Source organism: Mastigoproctus giganteus, chromosome 7 (assembly GCF_048544385.1).
Source record: "Mastigoproctus giganteus isolate SK-2022 chromosome 7, ASM4854438v1, whole genome shotgun sequence".
Lineage (NCBI taxonomy): Eukaryota > Metazoa > Arthropoda > Arachnida > Uropygi > Thelyphonidae > Mastigoproctus > Mastigoproctus giganteus.
The window spans coordinates 102511684-102533298 of NC_143581.1; the positions used below are offsets into that span (position 1 = coordinate 102511684).

At 36.9% G+C, this 21615-nt stretch overlaps 1 protein-coding gene across 5 annotated transcripts in view; it reads left to right on the forward strand.

The window, feature by feature from the left end:
* Nucleotides 1-21615, forward strand: part of Marf1 (meiosis regulator and mRNA stability factor 1-like protein) — a 1146796-nt gene that overhangs the window by 1038343 nt on the left and 86838 nt on the right. For 3 of the 5 annotated variants that reach the window (XM_090377798.1, XM_090377800.1, XM_090377801.1), the window contains one exon: nt 15697-15849. The exons of 1 other annotated variant lie outside the window; for it this stretch is intronic. In XM_090377798.1, coding sequence (XP_090233924.1) covers nt 15697-15849 — 153 coding nt within the window. Of the gene's footprint in view, nt 1-15637; nt 15850-21615 lie in introns of those variants that run through there. One more of the 5 variants, XM_090377802.1, reaches the window with a different exon arrangement.

The following is a 21615-nucleotide window of genomic DNA, read 5'->3' on the forward strand; positions in this document are numbered from 1 at the left end:
ATGGGTAAACAACTATTTTCTGTTTTTCTTTGCAACCTTTCTCCAAGGATTTCTCATAATCTGCCTTTGCCTGCCAAATCTCCTTTGTGACTTGGTTACAGACCAGCTTATATCTATCATAGGCTTCCATGTCACCCATTAATTTATATGTATCCCATGCATTTTTCTTCTCTGCCATAGTTCTTTGAATGCGTCCCATTTGATGACCACCGCATATCCCGGAGCAATATGGCCTTAGTTGCTAATGCTCCTAAAAAAAAAATTAAATAACAAATAACAAATAGCTTCCCATTTGAATTTGCTTTTGGTAACATCATCAATTGGTCCCACTGTATAGAATTTAAATACTGTCTCAGACCATCGTAGTCGCCTTTACGAAAACAAAAACCCTTCCCTTTACCCCTGATGGTAGTTACTTTGAGTAAATCCCACTTCAGCACAATGTGATCACTGCCACCTAGTGGCTCCTTTATCTGCAGATTTTTAGTGCACTAAGAATCACTACTGATAATCAGATCAAGAGTATTACTCCCTCTAGTTGCCTCTTGAACATGCTGATGTAGAAAACAATCATCCAATAAATCCACAAAAGCCTTGCTAGTGTGTGAGTGACCAACCAACAAATTCCAGTCAATATCTAGGAAATTAAAATCTGCCAATATAAGACTCTCTGATTTACTGGCCCACTAAATTTCCCTGTACAGTTTCTTATTATACACTTCAGAGTCATTAGTCCTATAGCACATTCCTACTCTCAATTTTGATCTCCCAATGCTTATTTCACACCAAACTGACTCAACACTGCACTGTCCAGCGATGTCGACTGGCTTCACTTCCTTGGATTTTATGTTTCTTTAACTAATAGCAAAAATCCGCCTCCTTTCTTATCCTTTCTGTACACATTGCACTCCCCAAATTTCAGTTCTGCATTACTTATATCTGTGTGACACCACATCTCTGATATCCCAACAATATCTGCCTTTGATGTTTTGAGCAATACCTCAAATTCATCAAATTTATTTACCAAACTCCTAGCATTGGTGTGCGGAAAGTATATATGCACCTGTTCCTATTCTTAGCTACCCTAATACAACTCATGTGTTTACTTGTACCACAATGACTCCCAGCAGTCTCTGAAATACCCTGCACCTTGTTTTCCAGGCTGCTGCCCAGTCCGATAGAAGCAGTGCAAGAATCACTTTCACTTCTGCCAGTGGCTACTGTTAATCTATTAGTCCTTGTATTCACCCCAAGCTAGCAGTTTTCCGAGCCATCTAACATTGCCTCAATAGCATCAGCAAATATTCTTGCACCTTTTCTATTTAAGTGCATCACATCCCTGTAGAAACAGTCTCTCCTGTTAACAAGTACAGACCATGCTGAAAAAAATTCTACCCCTTGAGCCTTGCACAGTATTTCCAGGGCCGAATTGATCAACAAGACTCTCATCATATACTCCCTCCTATTGTGTTTGGGCAAAATTGCAGACACTTTCAAATTCCACCCTAAATCACGGCTTTTTTTCAACAGTGACCTGTACTTGTTAAGTAATTCTGCCGGTCTCCTACTGTTAATATCATTAGTGCAAATGTTTACAACTGTATCACCTTTTGTGCCCTTAAAAGATGATATCAGCTCTACAATGTCATCAACCTTTGCCCTTGGCAGAGATACCCTGGTCCTGTTCCACTATCCTTTTTACAAAGCATGTTCCCCGTTTCCCTGACAATAGTCATCAACAACTACTAGTTCCTGTGGGACCAGCGTATTCTGCCTTGGGGGTTGCCACTGTGTTGCGTGATGACCATGTGCAAGCTCTGCCATTGATGTGGGCAGCTGAGAGCTTAATGGGCCGCTCAATTTAGATCGTTTGAGGGCATCCACCCTGTCCTTCAAGCTCTCATATAGGCCCATAACAACGCTGAGTTGTTGCCTGATTTCCTTACATCCTGCACCCACAAGAAGACATCCCCCATGGCAATATCATGTCCCGTACCCGATTGCTCCACAAACATCATGCAAGTTTCATTTTAAAAGGCTGTGATTCAGAGGTGAACTGCCCCACTCAGTTCTCCCCTGAGCCACAGCACTACCGTTAGATTGAGCCTTTTGCTTTGCTGCTCTGGTCTGAGTCATGATTTCGATTTAATTTAAATTTCAGTACAAATTTATAACCCTAAACTTGTATCCCAACAGTTATAACACTGTATATATTTTTCAGTGACGAGTATTATCTACGAGTTCCGTTTATATAACTTCCATATCAAGTTAAGTATTAATTAATTATGTTTTGTTTGTAATCTAAGTCATATGTATTTAGTTAAAAAGTACAATTTAATGACAGTGAAGTTTAACAAGATTAATAGATTTTACTGATTGATTGACAATATTATATTATATACTATACTATACTAAGCTTACGCTATCTAGTTCAGGATAATGTATCGTATAACAATGGCGGCAAGTTACGAACGGTAAATCTACGGACACTTAAGTATTAATTAACTTCCAAATCTCGCTGTCTCAATTCAGAATAAACTAAGAATCCTGACTAGGTCTATAATCTACTTACAGAAATTAATTTGATATAACAGTTGGTCAGTAAAGCGGCTAAATATGGCTAAAAACTTCTCGTTCAGCAGAGCTGCAACTTGTAACACGTGGATTTGATACCCTTACAGATACGAAGTAATGCCTACAAAATCTCTATCTAAGTGAAACTGTAAACTAAAAATCGTAACTAGGAATATAAAGCTTCTCTAGAAAATAAGTTAATATGCCAATTTAAGCGAAGAAAACAGAAAAAACTTCTCTATTCCAGTAGCCATAAAAAAAATTTGTATGCACAAGGCTACTCTCCGTCTGAAATTTTCGTTACCAATTGGTTTTGCTTCAGTCCAAAAATATAATTGTGCATTGCTGCTGCAGGAATTTTTTGTGTTGTTAGAATAACAATATAAATATGAACAAAAGAAATGCAACAATACAAGTAAAAGACTAGTTGGCAATTACGTAAGTGTTTCCATCTTGTTGTGGTGAAATATTTGACCACAGAAGTACAAATCCATCTCTCCGTCTCACATTTCTGTTACATTCCGTTGTTAAGTGCTGCTAAGATGGAATGTAATGGAAATGCAACAATACAAATATTTGACCAAATCCATCTTGCATTTCCATTACATTCCATTGTTAGGTGCCGCCAAAGATATTTTCAGATCAAAATATGTATTGTTTGTCAGAAACCTGAGCAGGATCATCAAAAGTTATATCATTCACATATAACTGACTTGTGTGATTCATTGTAATATATATATATATATATATATATATATATATATTCATTGGTATAACTCTTTCCTTCTAGTGTTAAAATAGGTAATGCTACATTTCTTTGCAACTAAGTTCTCATAATCTACCTTAGCTTGCCTAACCTACTTTGTGACATGATTTTATGTTTGTATATGTCTACTCTAAGTTTCTGTATCTCTTGATAACTTATAATGCATCTTATGCATTTTTTTCCCTCTGCAGTACCTTGTGCAGAGCAAACTGTATTTCTTATTTGGTTTTAAAAAAAGTCTGGTAGTTTTTAAAATTCATTCAGTGAATGCTTCCTGCTTATAATTTGCTGTTGTTCTTTTGTTTTCGTAAAGTGTCTATAATGGTCTGAGAGATTTTGAAACCTATTCAGTAAGACCAACAGCCAATTATTGCAAAGTACTACACTCTCTCTCCCTCTCTCTTTCTCTCCATCCCTCCCTCCCTGTGTTATGTCACCTTTAAGTAAATTCCATATCTGTACACCCTGATCGCTGCCAACTAGTGATTCCTTTATCTGCTGATTCTTAATGCATGAAGGGTCACTGCATGAATTGCATACAAGCAGTACTCGTTTTTCTAATAGTCATGAGAGTATTGCTTTCTGTCTTGTCTTACTGCTGTGTGAGTAGTAAGACAAGACAGAAATTCCAGTCAATATCAAGAAAGTTAAACTCCTCCATTATAAGCCATTCTGATTTTCTAGCCCATCTCTATAGTTGTTCTTTACTCTCACAGTGATTAAGTCTGTAACACACTCTTACTCTCACTTTTTTTCTCCCAATATTTATGTCACACCAAACTGACTGAAAGTTGCACTGATCACCTCCATTGACTAGTTGTACTGCCTTAGAGTCTGTGCTTCTTAACTAGCATGATTTTCCCCTCCCCACCACTCACTATTAACCTGTCTCTCCTTTCTGTACACATTGTACTCCCAAAATTCAAATTCCGCATTCTCTGATGTTTGAGTGTCCAATATCTCTACATCTACATTTGATGACTTAACTAGTACTTCACCTTCTTAAAATTTAGTCACTAAACTCCTAGCAGTAGTGTACACACAAGTAATACATGCATCCATTTTTAGTAATCCTGACTGGATTACTGCATCCCTTATGTCGCAGTGACACCATGTCTCTGTACAGTGTCCACACTGTACAGAGACATGGTGTCACTGCATCCCTTATGTCGCAGTGACACCATGTCTCTGTACAGTGTCCACACTGTACAGAGACATGGTGTCACTATTCGTACAGTGTCCACATTTTATGACTTAATCAGTATTTCAACTCCTTAAAATTTGTTTACTAAACTCCTAACATTAGTGTACACACATATATACATGCACCTGTTTTTACCCTTAGTAACCCTAACACAGCCCATGTATTTGCTTGTTCCATGACTGCTTGCCCACAGGCATGGTAATCCCAGATACCTTGCTTTCCAGGCTCATGCATGTTCCAATAGAAGCATTGAAGAAGTCCAATACACCTGTGCTTTAAGCTGCTATTAATGTATTAAATGTGTATTCTGCCCCTAAGCTTAACAATACTAAACAAAACCCATTTCCAATTTTTCATGCTGTAAATCAATTAAACAATGGGACTGTATATATATATAATTGTTTTACATCACACATTTCGTGTTATCTGAAGAAATTTTCCCTAATGTACATAAATAGAACCAAACAATTCTAAAAGTTTTAGTTTACACTAAAAGTTTTAAATTCAAATATAAGTAGTTGATATATATATATATACACACCGATGAGCCAAAACATTATGACCACCTACCTAATATGATGTTGGTCCTCCACATGCAGCCAAAACAGCTCGTACCCAGTGAGGCATGGACGCTACAATATTTGATACCGACACGTAACCAGCAAAGCAAATCCTTTAACTCCTGTAAGGTCCGTGGTTGAGATGCTGCATATTGGAGTTGCTGTTCCAGCACAAACCACAGATGCTCGATGGCATTGATGTCTGGGGAATTTGGAGGCCAGGGCAATACCTGGAAGTCTTCCTCATGTTCGGCGAACCAGTCTTGAACAATCCGGGCGGTGTGGCATGGCGCATTATCCTGCTGAAAGAGGGGAAGACTGTTGCCATGAAAGGGTGTACCTAGTCAGCAATGATGTTTAGGTAGGTGGTAGACATCAGAGTGCCCGGCACATGGATGACTGGACCCAGGGTATCCCAGTAGAACATTGCCCAAAGTATGAAACCGCTGCCACCAGCTTGTTTTCGTCCCACGGTGCATCCAGGCGCCATCACTTCCCCATGTAAACAGCACACACACATACCCAGCTGTCTACATGGTGCAACAGGACCAGACAACTTTCTTCCAATCACTCAATGTTCAGTTTCAATGCTCGTGTGCCCATTGTTGGTGCTGGTGCCGGTGAGCCGTGGTTAGCATGGCACTGGGAGTGGCCTGCTGCTACGCAGCCCCATTTTCAGCAGGGTTCGATTTACTGTGTGTTGTGACACATTACTCCCATCACCAGCATTCCAATTACCGGTGAGTTGCACCACAGTCTCCCTTCTGTTGCCATGTACCTCGAGAATCAATGAGCCGTGGTTGTCCAACACCTCACTGGCAGTTCGTGGGTTTTCCTTCCTTGTACCAATTTCAGTAGGTACTAACCACGGCTCACCGTGCGCATCCCACAAGCCATGCCATTTCGGATATGCTCTGACCCAGTCGTCTGGCCGTTACAATTTGGCCTTTGTCAAACTCGCTTAAGTCCACTGCCTTTCCCATCTGAAGAACAAAAGTAACACTGATTAACGAAGCTCAGTATCAGGTGTTTTTTATACCATGTCCTGACCCACGAATGTGCCGTAGTTCACCTGCAGTTGCTTTGATTTGCATAACGATCACTGGTCATAATGGTTTGGCTCATCGGTGTATATATTATGTTCCTACAAATATCAGAACTGGTAAATGTGCATTGGTTTGTAGATTAACCACCACCTCTTTTTTTTTTTTTTTTTTTTTTGATAGTTTAGATAAGTAGCAAAAAGAGTGGACGCGGATATTCAGTACATTTATACATCATTCGTAATCACAACATTAACATATGTATGTGTTAATCCTATTACAGATATTTATAGATGAGGCTCTCTAATTCAGCTTTAATTTCCTTAATATAGGACTGAGTCAAAAATAAACTGAAAAACAAGAATTCTGGAAATGTCACCTCACATATCTGTTTTGCTTCAAAAACATCTGTTTGAGTGCCATGATTCCAAGCAAAAACAAAAAAAAAAAAAAAAAAGTATTTGTAAATACTTTTTTTTTTTTTTTGTTTATAAACACTCGATATAATATAGTAATGACAAAAAAAAAAAAAAAAACGCATATCACAAGGATTAAATTATATTTGCTCAGGCCATTCCTCTATTGGCCACTGGCCATTTTCTTCAACATGAACTGGTCTTCCAGTCTCAGTCCTTCACAGGCTCAAACCAGTTTGATCCATAGCTTGATTGTATATACTCTTCAATTTTACAGGATGCTCTAATATTTAATTCTTGAAACTTAGTCCAACATAGATGAAATTTGGAAATATATATATATGAAAAAGAAAAAATTTCCTTAGCAGTTCTTTGATAATACTGAAATGTGCATTAGATAAATCAAACTTACATTATAATATGTAAGACTGTTATGAAATTGTCCTTATATAAAATGGGGAATAAAAAGATTATTGATAAGGACTTTCAGCCATACACAACTTCACGTTCCAAAATAAAGAACTACTGAATTTACATTTAGCCAATTCAGGATCATCTAGAGAGGAATGGAGTTATATGGTATCACAGAATGGATTTGTTAAAGGGCAAGCTTATCTGACCTGATTGATTACTATGATGGAGTAACAAAGGAATTGGATGCAAAAAATAATTTTGTCATCATATACTTAGATTTTCTAAAAAGCTTTTAATAGTGTTCCATGTTGAAGACCACTATATATATTGAAACATTGCGGCATTTAGGATAAGCTATTGCTACGGATAAAGGGATGGTTGAGTGGGAGAAGACAGACAGAGAGAGAGAGAGAGAGATGTGTGTTATCAATGAACACTGGCCTCTTCTTGGACAAATGTAATTAGTCCAAGAATATCATTTTGATAATGCTCACTTGAGTGCCTTTGAACAGTTAGCACACTTCGACATCGTAAGAGTCAACCAGGCAATGATGCAATGGAGGGAATCTTGGATTCACTTTAACTGCTCCATAACCCAGGCTGCTGGCTGTAAATTAATCTGAGATAATATTTGAAAAATGAAGGGAAAATATCCACCATGCCCTTCAATGATCCTAGAACACGATGGATGCCCAACTGCAGGTGCAAATGCTGTGGGGGAAACTTGCAAAAATCTCTGCAATAATGTCATTCTCCCCAGAGTTCTTGTCCCAAAAAGAGAAAAGCAAGAAACATGCATTAAACTTCTCTTCAAAAGAGCTTTAACCATACCAGAAGCCCTTTATGCAAGATGAGTTAAGAGCAGCACTCATTCTGTCATGAGCAAGTACTCTGGAGCTGGATGGCATCCACTACAAAATGATAAAACTCTCCTTTCAACGCAATGTAAGGATCATCTAGTCTTATTTAATAGTTTTCTTGGCAGAAATTCTGAATTCCTGGAATTTTGCAGGAAAGCAATCATTCTTGCCTTCCCAAGGCTAGGAAATGATCCTACAAATCCAAATAATTATTGTTCCATATCTCTCTCTCTCTTTCTCTGCCAGTCGGCGCCTCCATAGCCAGGTGGGAAGGAGCAGCAGTGCGTAGCACACGCTTCTTGATTAAACCGGGGTTCGAGCCTGTCACCATCAAATACGGAGGATGCGGAAAGGTCAGCAAATGACCACTGCATATCCCCGGAGCAATATGGCCTTAGTTGCTAATGCTCCTAAAAACCAAACAACAACATCTCAGCCAGTCTGTTTTTGCAAGGTCCTGGAAAGAATGGCAATGCTTGTATTGTATGGGTAATGCCTTATATGTTAAATGGAAACAAATGGTCTCCTTTCCAGGATGTTGTGTGGTCCACGTTAGATCATATAATCAGACTTGAAATGTATATTCATGATGCTTTTATAAAATCTGAGCATCTAGTGTTAGTTTCCTTTGATATTGAAAAAGCATATGACACAACCTGGCAGTTTGGCATATTACAAGACTTCCATGACTTTGGTGTTAGCAGTCACCTCCCTGTTTTTTTATTATAAACTTCCTACTTCATTTTCAAGTTCATAATAAACTAAACATTCTCTTGAGTGTTCTCCCAAAGGGATGGAATTCCACAAGGATCTCGCCAAGTATCACACTTTTTGCAATCAAAATAAACTCTATCACAGAACAACTTCCACAAATTGTGAGTAATGCCCTCTGTGTTATCATTTTATAATTTGTAATCTGTGCAATATGAGGGTCAATGAAAGGCAACTGCAAAAAACCATTAATCATCTTGCATTGAACTAATGCAGTCAGATTTTCATCACAGAAGACAGTTTATGTGAACTTCTGTCATAAACATAATCTTCATCCTGACCCAGAATTAAGGTTTAGATAAAATATCCATCCCATTGGTAGCAGAAACCAAATTCTTAGGGCTTCTTTTTGATAAGAAGCTAACTTTCTACAACATATTCAAAAGCTAAAGACAAGGTGTGCTAAGGGGCTTAACATTCTGTGTATCCTTACATTAACTTCATGAGTTGTAGGTCACTATACTCTTCTTCATATCTATCTAGCCCTTGTTCTTTCTAAACTCTATTATGGTTCTCAGATTTATGCCTCTACTAGAAATAGTGTACTTTAGTGCTTAGGTCAGATCCACGGCCGTTGAAGCATTTTGCACATCCCCTGTCCATAGTCTTTACATTAAAGCAAATGAACCATCTCTTTTTCTTTGATGTAAGCAATTGTCCTTGAAGTACACTTTTAAATTGAAATCCCTGCCAGCCAACCCTTTAGTATTCAAACCCAAATGTGTTAAATGAACTGAATATGACAGTAAACTTTGTTGCCCAACCAACAAGGCAACTCCTGCCCTAGCGTGCTCAGTTTCCAACTTATGACTTCTCTATGCAGATCTGGGAAAGTCCATCACACTATCATCTGTCTACCAGCAACTCTTGCAGTACATCGGACATGTGTTCTGATTAAATATGTGGGATCAGCTGCTGTTTTCCTACATAAAATAATATCCAAGATTCTGCAATAAACTAGCATATATATATATATAACAGAGTTGCTGGAGCTAGCCATTGATAACATTACCAACAGTGAGGTATAATCCTCACTCATTCTGTACCAGATCAGCAGATGTTTAATTCTCATTTTTGACATTTAATTCTGCTTGATTCCAAACCCTAGTGGGATTTAGAAGAATGACCTAGCTGTTGTGTCCACCAAATCATCAATCCCCTTGAATAGCGTTTGCCTGACAATCCCATAAATAGACTACAGGCAAGTAATGTGTAACAAACAATATTCCTAGTGGCAAGATTCTTGGCACAGGCAGGCCTCAAAACTACATCAGATTAAGCCTATCAAGCAATGGCAGTCCATCTTGTAGTAGTAGTAATAATAGCAAATTATGTAAGAAAGCAAGCTTATATAGCATCAGCTAGGTTCAAAGAGAAGAAATTGTTCCTGTCTACTCCACATAGGTCACAGTCAGCTGACACTTTTTTTTTTTTTTTTTTTTTTGCTGAGGGTGGATGGCTCACCTATGTGTGAAAACTGTGAGACTGTTTTAACCTTTCTTTGTGTATTTATAGAAGTCCCTTTTTTACGAATACACCACTTTTATGTTTACTGTTTTTAATAGTCTGGCTGAACCATTTACACTCACCCAGATATTCAGTAAGAGAGACAATAAATATATTTTAACATTTTACAGATTATTTATACACAGATTTAAATTTATACTTTGATATCTACCTTTTATACCTTAGTACTTTGTATTTACCTTTTTGTAATGGTAACCTGTTTATAGGTTACTAAACATGTTTATTGTTGTTTTTCTTTTGACTTGCCATGTTATGGCCTAAGCTTCCAATGCACCATTAAAAACAAAACCAACTATCCAATCTATTTCAAATCTTCTCCCAGTTCCAATCTGCCCTACTTCAAAGAACAAACTTAAGTATCCTTGATAAATTAAGTAGTATATGATTTTCTTATATTTCATTAATTTATGTTTATCTGATTGTAAATTTGTTATACATTGTGATGTTTTTGTTGAAATTTCTTTTACAAAATATTTTTTCCCCTAAACAAATCTGCAAATTACTGAAGGAAGTAAAAACATGCTTTCTGAAAATTTACACATGGAAATCAGTTATCACTGAGTGTCTTCTTTATCTTCACCTTCTTCCCACATTTATATGGGGTCAGCATTTCCATCCTTAATTATTTTCCTCCATTCCTCCCTATCCTGGGCTTCCTCTCTCCTCCATCCTCTCTCTTTTAAATCCTCCGCCACCTTGTCCTTCCATCTCAGCTTAGGTCTCCCCCTCTTCCTCTTCCCTATCATCTCCAACCTTTCACACCTCTTCCCCACATACTCCTCACTTCTTCATTCCACATGTCCAAGCCACCTCAACCTAGATTCTTGCATTTTTTTACTCAGAGGCCCCATCTTAACCATACCTCTGATGTAGTCATTTCTTATCCTGTCCTTCCTCGTCACACCACACATCCATCTTAGCATCCTCATCTCTGTCACTTCCATCTTCTTCTCCTGGCCCTTGTAATCGCCCATGTCCCAGCATGGGCGATTATTATTTTTAAAAAAATCACTACATTAATGAAGAAAAATAAGCATATTTTTTAAAAATCATACATAAACAACATATATTGGTAAATGACTATCACTATTTAGATTCATTTGTGGTGTGTGTGTGTGTGTGTGTGCGTGCGCGCGCGTGTGTGTGTGTGCGTGCGCGCGCGTGTGTGTGTGTGTGTGTGTGTGCGCGCGCGTTAGTAATATAAAACTGTTAAGAAGCAAAATAAGAAGAAAAAGGAAAATAACAAAAGTTTTATCGTATGTCTAGTGCTCCAAAATGCGCAGTGCAGCAATAAAGGAAGCAAAAGGATATAAATAATGTGTGGTTTGTAAAATAAATAAAGTGTCTGTGAAAATGGAAATGAAAAGTATACACAGTGCCTGAACTAAGAGAAGTAAAGGGATAGTCAAAAGTGGAAGTGAAGTAGTGGTTAAACAGGTGAAAGAATTTGAAAAACCTAGTACAAAAATGAACTGGGACTGAGGAAGCAAACAAAAAAAAAAATTTGTACAAAAATAAAAATTAAAAATAAAAAAATAAATAACAAAGAAATTAACAAGTAAAAAACACTGTATTCAGATATGGGAGGGCAATTTTAGCAAGAGTTCGAATCAGGAGATGGCAAATATCCAAAATCTGAATATAGTAGATGAAAAATATGATACATAGCCAGGAAATTCATCAGGGGACTACTCCTGACCATGTATCTACCTTGTCTTCTAGTATTACAATAAAGGCTGCATATTTGCTTCCCCCCTTTTTATAATACTACAGAAAAGTATGGATATGCAGTGTGCCTGATACATGGTCAGGAGTAGTCTCCTGATGAATTTCCTGGCTATGTATCATATTTTTCATCTACTATATTCAGATTTTGCATATTTGCCTTCTAGCTAAAATTGCTCTCCCATATCTGAATACAGTGTTTTTTACTTATTTATTTCTTTGTTATTTATTTATTTATTTTTTATTTTATTTTTTTTATTATTATTTTTTTTTATTTTCATTTTTTCTTTTTTTTTTTTTTTTTTTTTTTTTTGTTTGCTTCCTCAGCCCCATTTCATTTTTGTACTAATTTTTTCAAATTCTTTCACCTGTTTAACCACTAATTCACTTCCACTTTTGACTATCCCTTTACTTCTCTTAGTTCAGGCACCATGTGTACTTTTCATTTCCATTTTCACAGACACTATTTATTTTACAAACCACACATTATATATATATATATATATATATACATATATATATATATAGTAATCACAGTATTTAAAAAAATCAATAAATTAATGAAATAAAATAACGTTTGCTGAAAATTACCCATAGGAAAGGTTGAATGAATACCACTAACTTTTTATATTTTCATATCTGAAAATATCTGAAAATATCAAAAAAAAAAAAAAATTAGTGTCATATTAAAAAAAATCAATAAGTTAATGAATAAAATAAAAACATATTCTCTGAAAATTATGTATAAAATTTTCAGAGAATATATTTATTTACATTTGTCCAGTACTCAAAATTAATCTATCAGTACTCAAACATTGCCATTATTTCTTCACGTGTATGCAGGAAAACAAAAGTTGGTCACTCTTCAAAGTTCTAGTTATAAACTAGTTCTAGTTCTAAAACTTTAAACTTATTACTGTTTTCATACATATGTCACATTTCCTGTGACTTATCAGATTTGTAGAATGTCTCTTTCAAAATGTTATACTTTACTGAATGAGATTCTAATTTTAAAAAATTCAACTTGCTTACTATCTTTCTGAATCAAACTGTGAGGCTTACTGTGTCTTATCTAAACTGAAGGGGAACCTTGAACCTATTTACTTTTTCAGACATTTCTCATCATTATTTTTACTACCAGCAACAGAGTACTTTTCAATAGAAAACCTTTGGTTTCTGGCTTTGTGGTTCACTGATTTGCTTATTCATAGTTAAGTATGAGACCATGTTTTATAGAGCACAGCAGCTGCTTTGACTACTTGCAGTCATTCACTGAATCTGACTATACAGTATTTGGCAATTGTTATCTCAACTATAGAAGTTTGATATTTTAATTATTAGTATTAGTAGTGTTGCAAATGATACAAGGAAGCTAGCTTATAGAGCATCAGCAAAAAAAAAAAAAAAAAAAACGCTATCCACCTCTTTTGTATATCTCCTTTAACAATTTATCTAATCTATCCTTAAATTTATTTAAACCTACTTCCATGACACCAGTTGGAAGTTTGTTCCACCAATCAATTACTCTCTTGCTGAAAGTAAATTTTTGCATATCTAACCTGTAAACCATCCCTTTTCAATTTAGGTACTCTTAAGTGTGAAGAAAGAGTAAGAATGCAATCAGCATTTAGTTTATCAATTCATTTAAAGCTTTAAACAGTTCAATCAGGTCTCCATGCAGGTACTTAGTTTCCAACTGCCACCACGATTTGCAGAAAGTAGTCTTTCATGGTAAGAGTACCATTTTGAGTCTGTGACTAATCTTGTCCCGCCTGTATTATTGGTATTCTTATTTAGTATTAGTAGTAGCAAGTGATGTAAGGAAGCAAGCTTATGTAGCATATAACATCCTTCCAACAGATCCATGAAATGGATCTGTTGGAAGGATGTTATATGCTAAATGAGGATGTTATATGCTAAATGATGAGGCTTTCAGACTTGTATGTAGTACTCAATATGTGGCCTAACCATTTCTTTTGGAAGAATCGCCTCCTTGTCGCTACTAGCAGAGTTCCTATATATCATTTTGCTATTTATATGTTCATTGGTCTGAAAGCCAATTTATATGTTTATTGGTCTGAAAGCTTGGAAGCACTGGTCTGAAAGCTTTCAGACCAATGCTTCCAAGGTGATTTTACTATCTAAAAACTTTCTTTTTTTTATTTTTGTCAACATGATAGATAATAATCCCCCCCACTTCATTTTTTATAAACATAATCTGGTTTTGCTGTTACAATGTCTCACAATAGATTTGATGTTGCAAGGTTCATTGAATTCTGTTATTAAACACCACCAGTCATTAGTGAGTAAATTACAAAATCAGATTAATTAAAATCTGCAGGTGATGCTACAATCACTGCTACCAATACAAAATGCAAATTCACAGCTGTCAAATTAGTATTATTAGTGGCAAATGATGCAAGAAAGCAAGTTTATACAGCATTAGCCAAAAAACAAAATCATTTCACCTATCCATCTCTTCAAATAGTTTGTCTAGTTCTTCCTTGTGAATTGTCCACTTCCACAACAACAACAACAGATGGAAGCTAGTTCCAACAATCAACCACCCGTTGGCTGAAGACAAATTTCCGCACATCTATTCTGCATGGTGACTTTGAAGAAATACTCTGCATATACATGACAAAAGAGCTTTTGGATTTCTTTATGTATTTAACTTTCATCCCTGTATGTGAGGTGCTTCCATCTCTGGCTCAGTTTCAACATGATGACTGAGAAGGCGGATGTTTTCCAGCTTTGCTTCTGTTCTTCAGTGAGATTTTTTAGAAGCAGTGCTGGAAGTCTTCTGTGTACCATTCAGTGCATCAGTCACAGCACTATGGATTATCCTAAGGTCATTCTAAAAGGATGTTGTTTCAAGTGATTCTTGATCCTTTCAAAAAAGAAAAGAGTTGCACAGTGACAAATCCTGAGAATTCATGGTTACAGGAACCCTTGGAGGTCAAAAAATCTATAACAAACATTGCACAGTGGCAGGGTGTATTGTCGTGATGCAGAATCCTTTCTGATCAAACATGTAGAGCCCTTTTCTCTAGCTGTTCAAGGACTTCATGGTAGAAAGTTTTGTTGACAGTTTTACCTCGATGTACGAACTCTTTGTACATCACACCACACTGATCAAAAAAACAGATAAATGTCAATTTGATTCTGAATTTGCTCATTCGTGTTTTCTTTGAGAATTTGTGGCTTTCTATTCTTCATTTTGTCCTTTTTGTTTATGGATTTTGAATCTGAGCCAGATTCAAGTTGAATCTGGCTCAGATTCAATTTGATGAGAAGATCAAGGCAGATGTTTTACCAGCTTTGCTTTTGTTCTTCAATGAGATTTTTTGTCACCATTTCTTGCACAAATTTTACACATGCTCAAATGCTCTGTTAAAATCTCATTGAAGGCTTGGTGACTCATTTTGAGCTCACTTGCCATCAACTAAAATATTTTTATATAAAAATATATTGTGAGGCAATCTTATTCCCCCTCTCTTTTCTCTTAATATCACAGTTCACAGATGTGCAGTTTGTAAATATATTATGCAAGGTCCAACAAGTATGTCAATTCAAAGGCAATCCTTTGTTTTATGATTAATAAAATATGAAAATTTTTTTATTTTTTTCATATTTTATTATTTTATTTATTTTATTTTTTTTTTTGGTTTCTCTTAATCTACGTAAGAAAATCATTATCCAGTCATACTATAATTATTTTAAAAATATTCTGTAAGGGTTATATATCTATTGTATTATTTAAAATTTTTTTTCAAGACTTAACTTTGTGTCCGTACAAAAGGGTGTTTGTCGAGCAATACCAATGTGTATTTCAGAACCAGAGCTTCTTCACATCAGAAATTCACCAGTTGATTTATTAAGTCAGCCCATTCCTAGTGGTGTGCCTTCACCAGTTTTGGAACCAGAACTGAAAGCTGCGTCTGATCAAGATTTGATGGGATTTGAATCTCCTCTTCCCAGTAGTCAAGGTAGAAATGAATGTAGTCCTTTGTGCATGTTTGTGTGAATATGTGTGTTGCTGTCATTGTTTTTATTTATTGTTTCTTTTTATATTGAGGATACAACGGGACAATTCAGAAGACATTTAACCAAACGTATTCTTTAGAATGTGTTTGGTTATATATTGTGACTTGTATCTTAGGAAGGATTGGCATAAGAAACTGTATGTTTTGGTGTACTAATTTAGTCCCCCCCCTCAAAAAACAAGATAAATTTCTCTCATTTTTTTCTATCATATTTCCTGACATAAATAGCATATGATAGCACTGAGCATTTGTATATTTCACTAGTTTAACTTAGAGACATTCTGTATACATTCAGTAGACACAGATTACTGGACTCAATCTATACAGCAGGATCCCATTATAAATAAGTAAAAATCAGTATTTGTAAATGGTTGCTTTACTAAACAAACACAAATATGCACCAAGAAAAATAGTCAACTGCAAATAAATATATTCAAAGAAAGAAATTCTCCACAGTAATAGTCAAGTATTATCCTCTTCAGCAGTATTACACTCTCTCTCTCTCTCTCTCTCTCTCTCTCTCTCTCTCTCTCTCTCTCTCTCTCTCTCTCTCTCTCTCTCTCTCACATACACACACACAGACTCCTTTGGCCCTTTGTGGCCACCCCAAAATATGAACAAAAAAATTATTTTATTCTATTTATTTGTAAGCAGCTGAAAAAATAGTAATAGAATAGTACCAAAAGAACGAAGTAGTGCTGGATTTCCAAAGAATGTCAAACATCTGAAATCCGGCAATATTTTGGTTCTTGAGGCTGTCACAGACATTCTCTCAAGTATGACAAGATGGGCTTGCTACATGGGAGCACTAAAGCACTGAAGGAACTGATATTCAGGTGACATGCTAGTCAAGTAGACTGAATTTTAGTGAAATTCAGTCCAGTTGACTAAAGTGTGGTAACCAAATCCTTTGCTTGCACCTTCACAATAATGGGACTGTTAGAAACTTTGAGTATAACTCCTACATATAAGTCCTAAAATACTGCACCTAATGTATAGGAGGTAACTACCCAGGGGCGAACCACCAGTGTAAGCAAGGATCAAGTGTGTCATCCACACCACATGAAGGAGTGCTGCCAGCCCCTCTGTGTTAACAGAAAATATTTGGCTGTAGATGATTCTCATGAATCCAGTCCAAAACCACCACTTTGTTTTTTAGACACTTGAAGCAGTGGAACTCATGTTCAGTCTGTGGAGCAAAACTCTGGCAATCCCCCTCAATCTTCCATCATGCAGTATGATTGATGTCTTTAGAGGTTATAATGAGCATAATGGCGACGAAATCCACTCTTCCTTACATTTCAAGGGTACAGCTCTAAAACTGTGCTCACAGTCTGCTGCTAGATAGTCCACTGGACAAAACTGTTGATAACCGAGTAGGAGGGCTTCTGGATCAGCTAATATATAATCTCGCTGCCTGTACTTTGCCAGATAGTGACTTGAGGGAGTTGGAGTATTGTGTAAGTGGGGCCATTGTCAAGGAGCTGAGTTTAGTCTTTCCATGCATACACCATATCCAAAAATTTCGTTACTTCTGTGTCCTCCACACCTTTTCTGACTCCTGATCTATTATTATTTCTTATTACTCATTACGAATAGAACAAATTTATCTGCAAAAAGATCTAAACCTCCCAAACACTTTCTCGTTCATTTCACAAATATACATGGTTTCAGTTCCAATCTGAATGATATCTATTTCATCTTACAGTTTGCCAAACCCCACATACTTTTTCTAACATAATCTCAATTAACCGTTGGATCTATCACTGCTCATCTCATTTGTTCTAATTATTTGCCGTATGATTCCTTTTTTTTTTTTCTCCGAAGGTGGTGCTTGTGCATATGTCTGCTCTGATATTCCCTTTCAGGGACTTAGTAATCCCTTTGGCTTAAAATATCTCTCTCTCTCTCTCTCTCTCTCTCTCTCTCTCTCTCTCTCTCTCTCTCTCTCTACCCCATTCTGTCAGATTCATCTGTTGCCTCTATTGTTCTCCCAGCTTCACTGATCACTCGGAACTCTTTTATTTCCTCTCCTTGAAACTTGACGTTCCCAACTTTCCTAATAGTGTGGTAATTTTAATGTTCACAACTCCAGCTGGCTTCCATTTTTTAGTCACACAGACCCAGCTGGTCATGATGCTGAGGATTTTACAAGTCTTAATGACCTTGCACAGATTGTTCATTTACCTACCAGACAATCTTAACCACCCAGTCAAAAACTCTTGACCTTTTTCTCACAAACAACCTTTCCAAGTACATGGTTGAGGTGATTGGCCTTCTGTGGCATCATGACCCTAGAAGCCACCTCAGATCATAACTTGGTGATGGTCTCTTCTCCAGTGGAGCCTTTTGCTTTTGGCCATTCTGAACCTCATGTTGTTTAGCATTACAAGAATGCAAAATTGGATGATCTGTGCGATACTATTCTTCTTTTCCTTGTTAATGTTTTAAGTCTTCTGATGTCAGTGTTTACTCAGATAATGTCAGTGAAATTATTCTTGTAGGAAGGAAATCATTTATTCCTCTCTCCACCATAAAATCCCATCCTTTATCAAAACATTGGTTTTTAAGTAAATGTGCTAAGGCCGTTCAAGATAAGAATGTTGCATATCGGAATTGACTTGCATCCAAATCTAAGCAGTTATTAATTCAAAACAGGCTAAGTGTAGTAAACTTGCTTCTTGTCCAAACAGTAGTCGCGCATTCTGATCTCCTGTCAAAGCTATTGCCTGCAAATTTTGCCCAACTCTATTCCCACTTCTGCCAAAACTGGATGGTTCCATTGCCACCTCAGTTAAAGATAAAGCTGCTAGCATCCTACTTTTCTTCTAACTCATGTATTAATGATCTTGGTAAACCACCTGTGTGCTTCCATCAAAGGGATGTCAGAAGAATTTTGAACAGGTTTGATGCAAAGATTTTATATATATCATTCATTTTATATCATTCTGTTACCCAGTCAACCAGCACTAAGGTGGTCTGGGATAAAATCTGGGAAATAAAAGGAAAATTTACGTCCTTTCTACATTTACAGCCTGCATAAATCCTAGATTATAATGGATGCATCATTGCAGACCCAACTGTTCTTCAGGAAGCATTTTCTAACATCTCTGCAATATCATCTTATTTTCAGAGTATTCCTGGTTCTGAAACATAAAAATGAAAAGCAGGCACTTCATTTCATATTGAAGGGCCTTTTTCCCTACAATGGGCCATTCACTATTCAGGAGCTGAAAAGAGCTCTAACCCTTTCTAAACCAAGTGCTGTTGGACCAGATAGCATTCATTATGAAATGATTAAGCACCTCTCTGAGGAATCTATGGATCACCTGCTCCTTCTGTACAACAGAATCTTAATTGAAGAGCAGTTTCCAGATGTCTGGGGCAAGGCAACCATTCTTGCTTTTGGTAAGCCAAGAAACAATCCACCAACCCTACTATCTCTCTCTCTCTCTCTCTTGCCTCTGACTAGTTTGTGCAAAATTCTGGAGAGAATGGTCAGTGCTCATCTTATATGGTATTTAGAATCAAATGACCTCTGCTTTACTTTTGTTGGAGAGGTCATTTAGAATCAAATGACCTCTCCAACAAAAATAAAGCAGACAGACTTGAGTAATTACAAACCTGTTAGCTTAACTTCTGTTCCAAGGAAAATAATGGAGACACCGGTTAGTGAAGTAATGCAGGGCCATCAAGACTGGAGTGCAGTTATACTTCAGCCACAGCAGGGATTTGTCAAGGGGTGATCCTATCTGACCAATTTGATTAGATACTATGATGCAGTAACAAAGGAACTGGATGCAAAATATATTTATGATATCATATACAGGAACTCCCCGACTTACGTAAAGGTTGCGTTCCGCAGGACACTACGTAAGTCAGAACTTCCCCCATGCTTGTGCAGCACTTTCAGCTGTGCTTGCTGAATTGATTGAATCAAAAAATTTATGTTCGACGAACACGTGAATAGACTTATTTATTGTATTTATTAAATTTTTTATCTCATGTGCAGGAAAAATTACAAAGGCGTGCAATTTAAAAAAATTACAAAATTATAAAATTACAAAAAATGAGAGGAGACAAGCATAACATCAGTAAGTTTTACCTCTCGAGCATTGTTGCCAGAATCGACGTCTTCAGCTGCTAAGTACGCCGCTGCAGAGGTTGAGGGCTGTGAAGATTTAGAAGGGGTCGGCCACTCAACCTTAAGAAAGAACATATTGATGGATGGCTGAATGATGGCTTTTTTCTTTTCATTGTAGATATCTTTGTAGCAAGCAAGCATATCATTCACCCTTCTGTTAACTTTTAAGAATCGTTTGCTGTCTGGATCCATTTTCTCAAACCTCGCCATTGTCGATGCAATTTCACGAAATGGCATTGCCATCTCTCTGATGATGAAGCATCTCAGCTCCTCGTTTGGTTCATCTTGAGGTTCGTCAGCATTTTCTTCTTTCACTATCGCTGCCTGCAAGTCAATTAGTTCTTTGTTAGATAATTCCTTTTCTTCTTCCTCTATTAACTCCTCCACGTCTTTGGCATCAACCTCCAACTGAAGTAGCTCTGCAAATTTTACAATCTTATCTGTAACCTCTTCGTATGATTCGTCTTTTTTGAATCCTCCAAAGCCTTTTATGTGCAGTGGGCATATATTCTTGCATGCACCATTTAAACAACTTTTAGTAATTTCTGCCCAGGCCTTAGTAATGTTTAAGATGGCATGGTAAATATTGTAAGATTTCCGAAAGTCTCTTAACTTAAAATTTTTCTCATTGTCTACTGCAGACAATGCCTGAGCAAATGTTGTGAATAAATAGTATGCTTTTAAATTCGAAATAACACCCTGATCCTTAGGTTGGATGAGTGAAGTCATGTTTGGTGGTAGAAATATGACTCTCATGTTCAAATTGAAATCAACTAGTTGTGTAGGATGTCCAGGAGCATTTTCTAATAGAAGCAAAATCTTGAAAGGAACGTTGTTGTCTTTACAATATTTTTCAACCTTTGGAATGAATCAGCATTTAAATCAATCCTCAAAGAGAGATATTGTTATCCATGCTCTCTGGTTCGATTGGAAATGCATGGGTAGGGGTGGCTTTATTGATGCCCTTAAATGTGTGAGGCACCTCCGTAGCCAGGTGGGAAGGAGCAGCAGTGCGTAGCACACGCTTCTTGATTAGACCGGGGTTCGAGCCCGTCACCACCAAATACGGAGCATGCGGAAAGGTCAGGGAATGACCACCGCACCGGAGCAACATGGCCTTAGTTGCTAATGCTCCTAAAAAAAAACCAACCAAGCCCTTAAATGTACGAGGATTTCCAGAATGGTACCTAAGCAGTGGTTTTAATCTGTAATCTCCCGCTGCATTAGCCCCAAGCAAGAACATGGCTCCTATCTTTTGACATCTTGAAACCTGGCATTGTATTTTCCTGTTTGGCAATGTATGTTCGATCCAGCATTTTTTTCCATTACTTGTCAATGGTCTAGTCAATGTTAAAAATCTGCTGCGTTGAATAGCTGCCTTCATTAATAATTTTTTCCAACACATCACAATTTCTCTGCAGATTCAGAATCGGCACTGACGACTTCACTCCATACTTTAATGTTGTGGAAACCAGTGTGATGCTTGAACCTATTAAACCATCTGTTGCTTGCCATGAACTTGGCTTGGCTTGGCCAACTTATCCTTAGTATCTTCATAAATACTT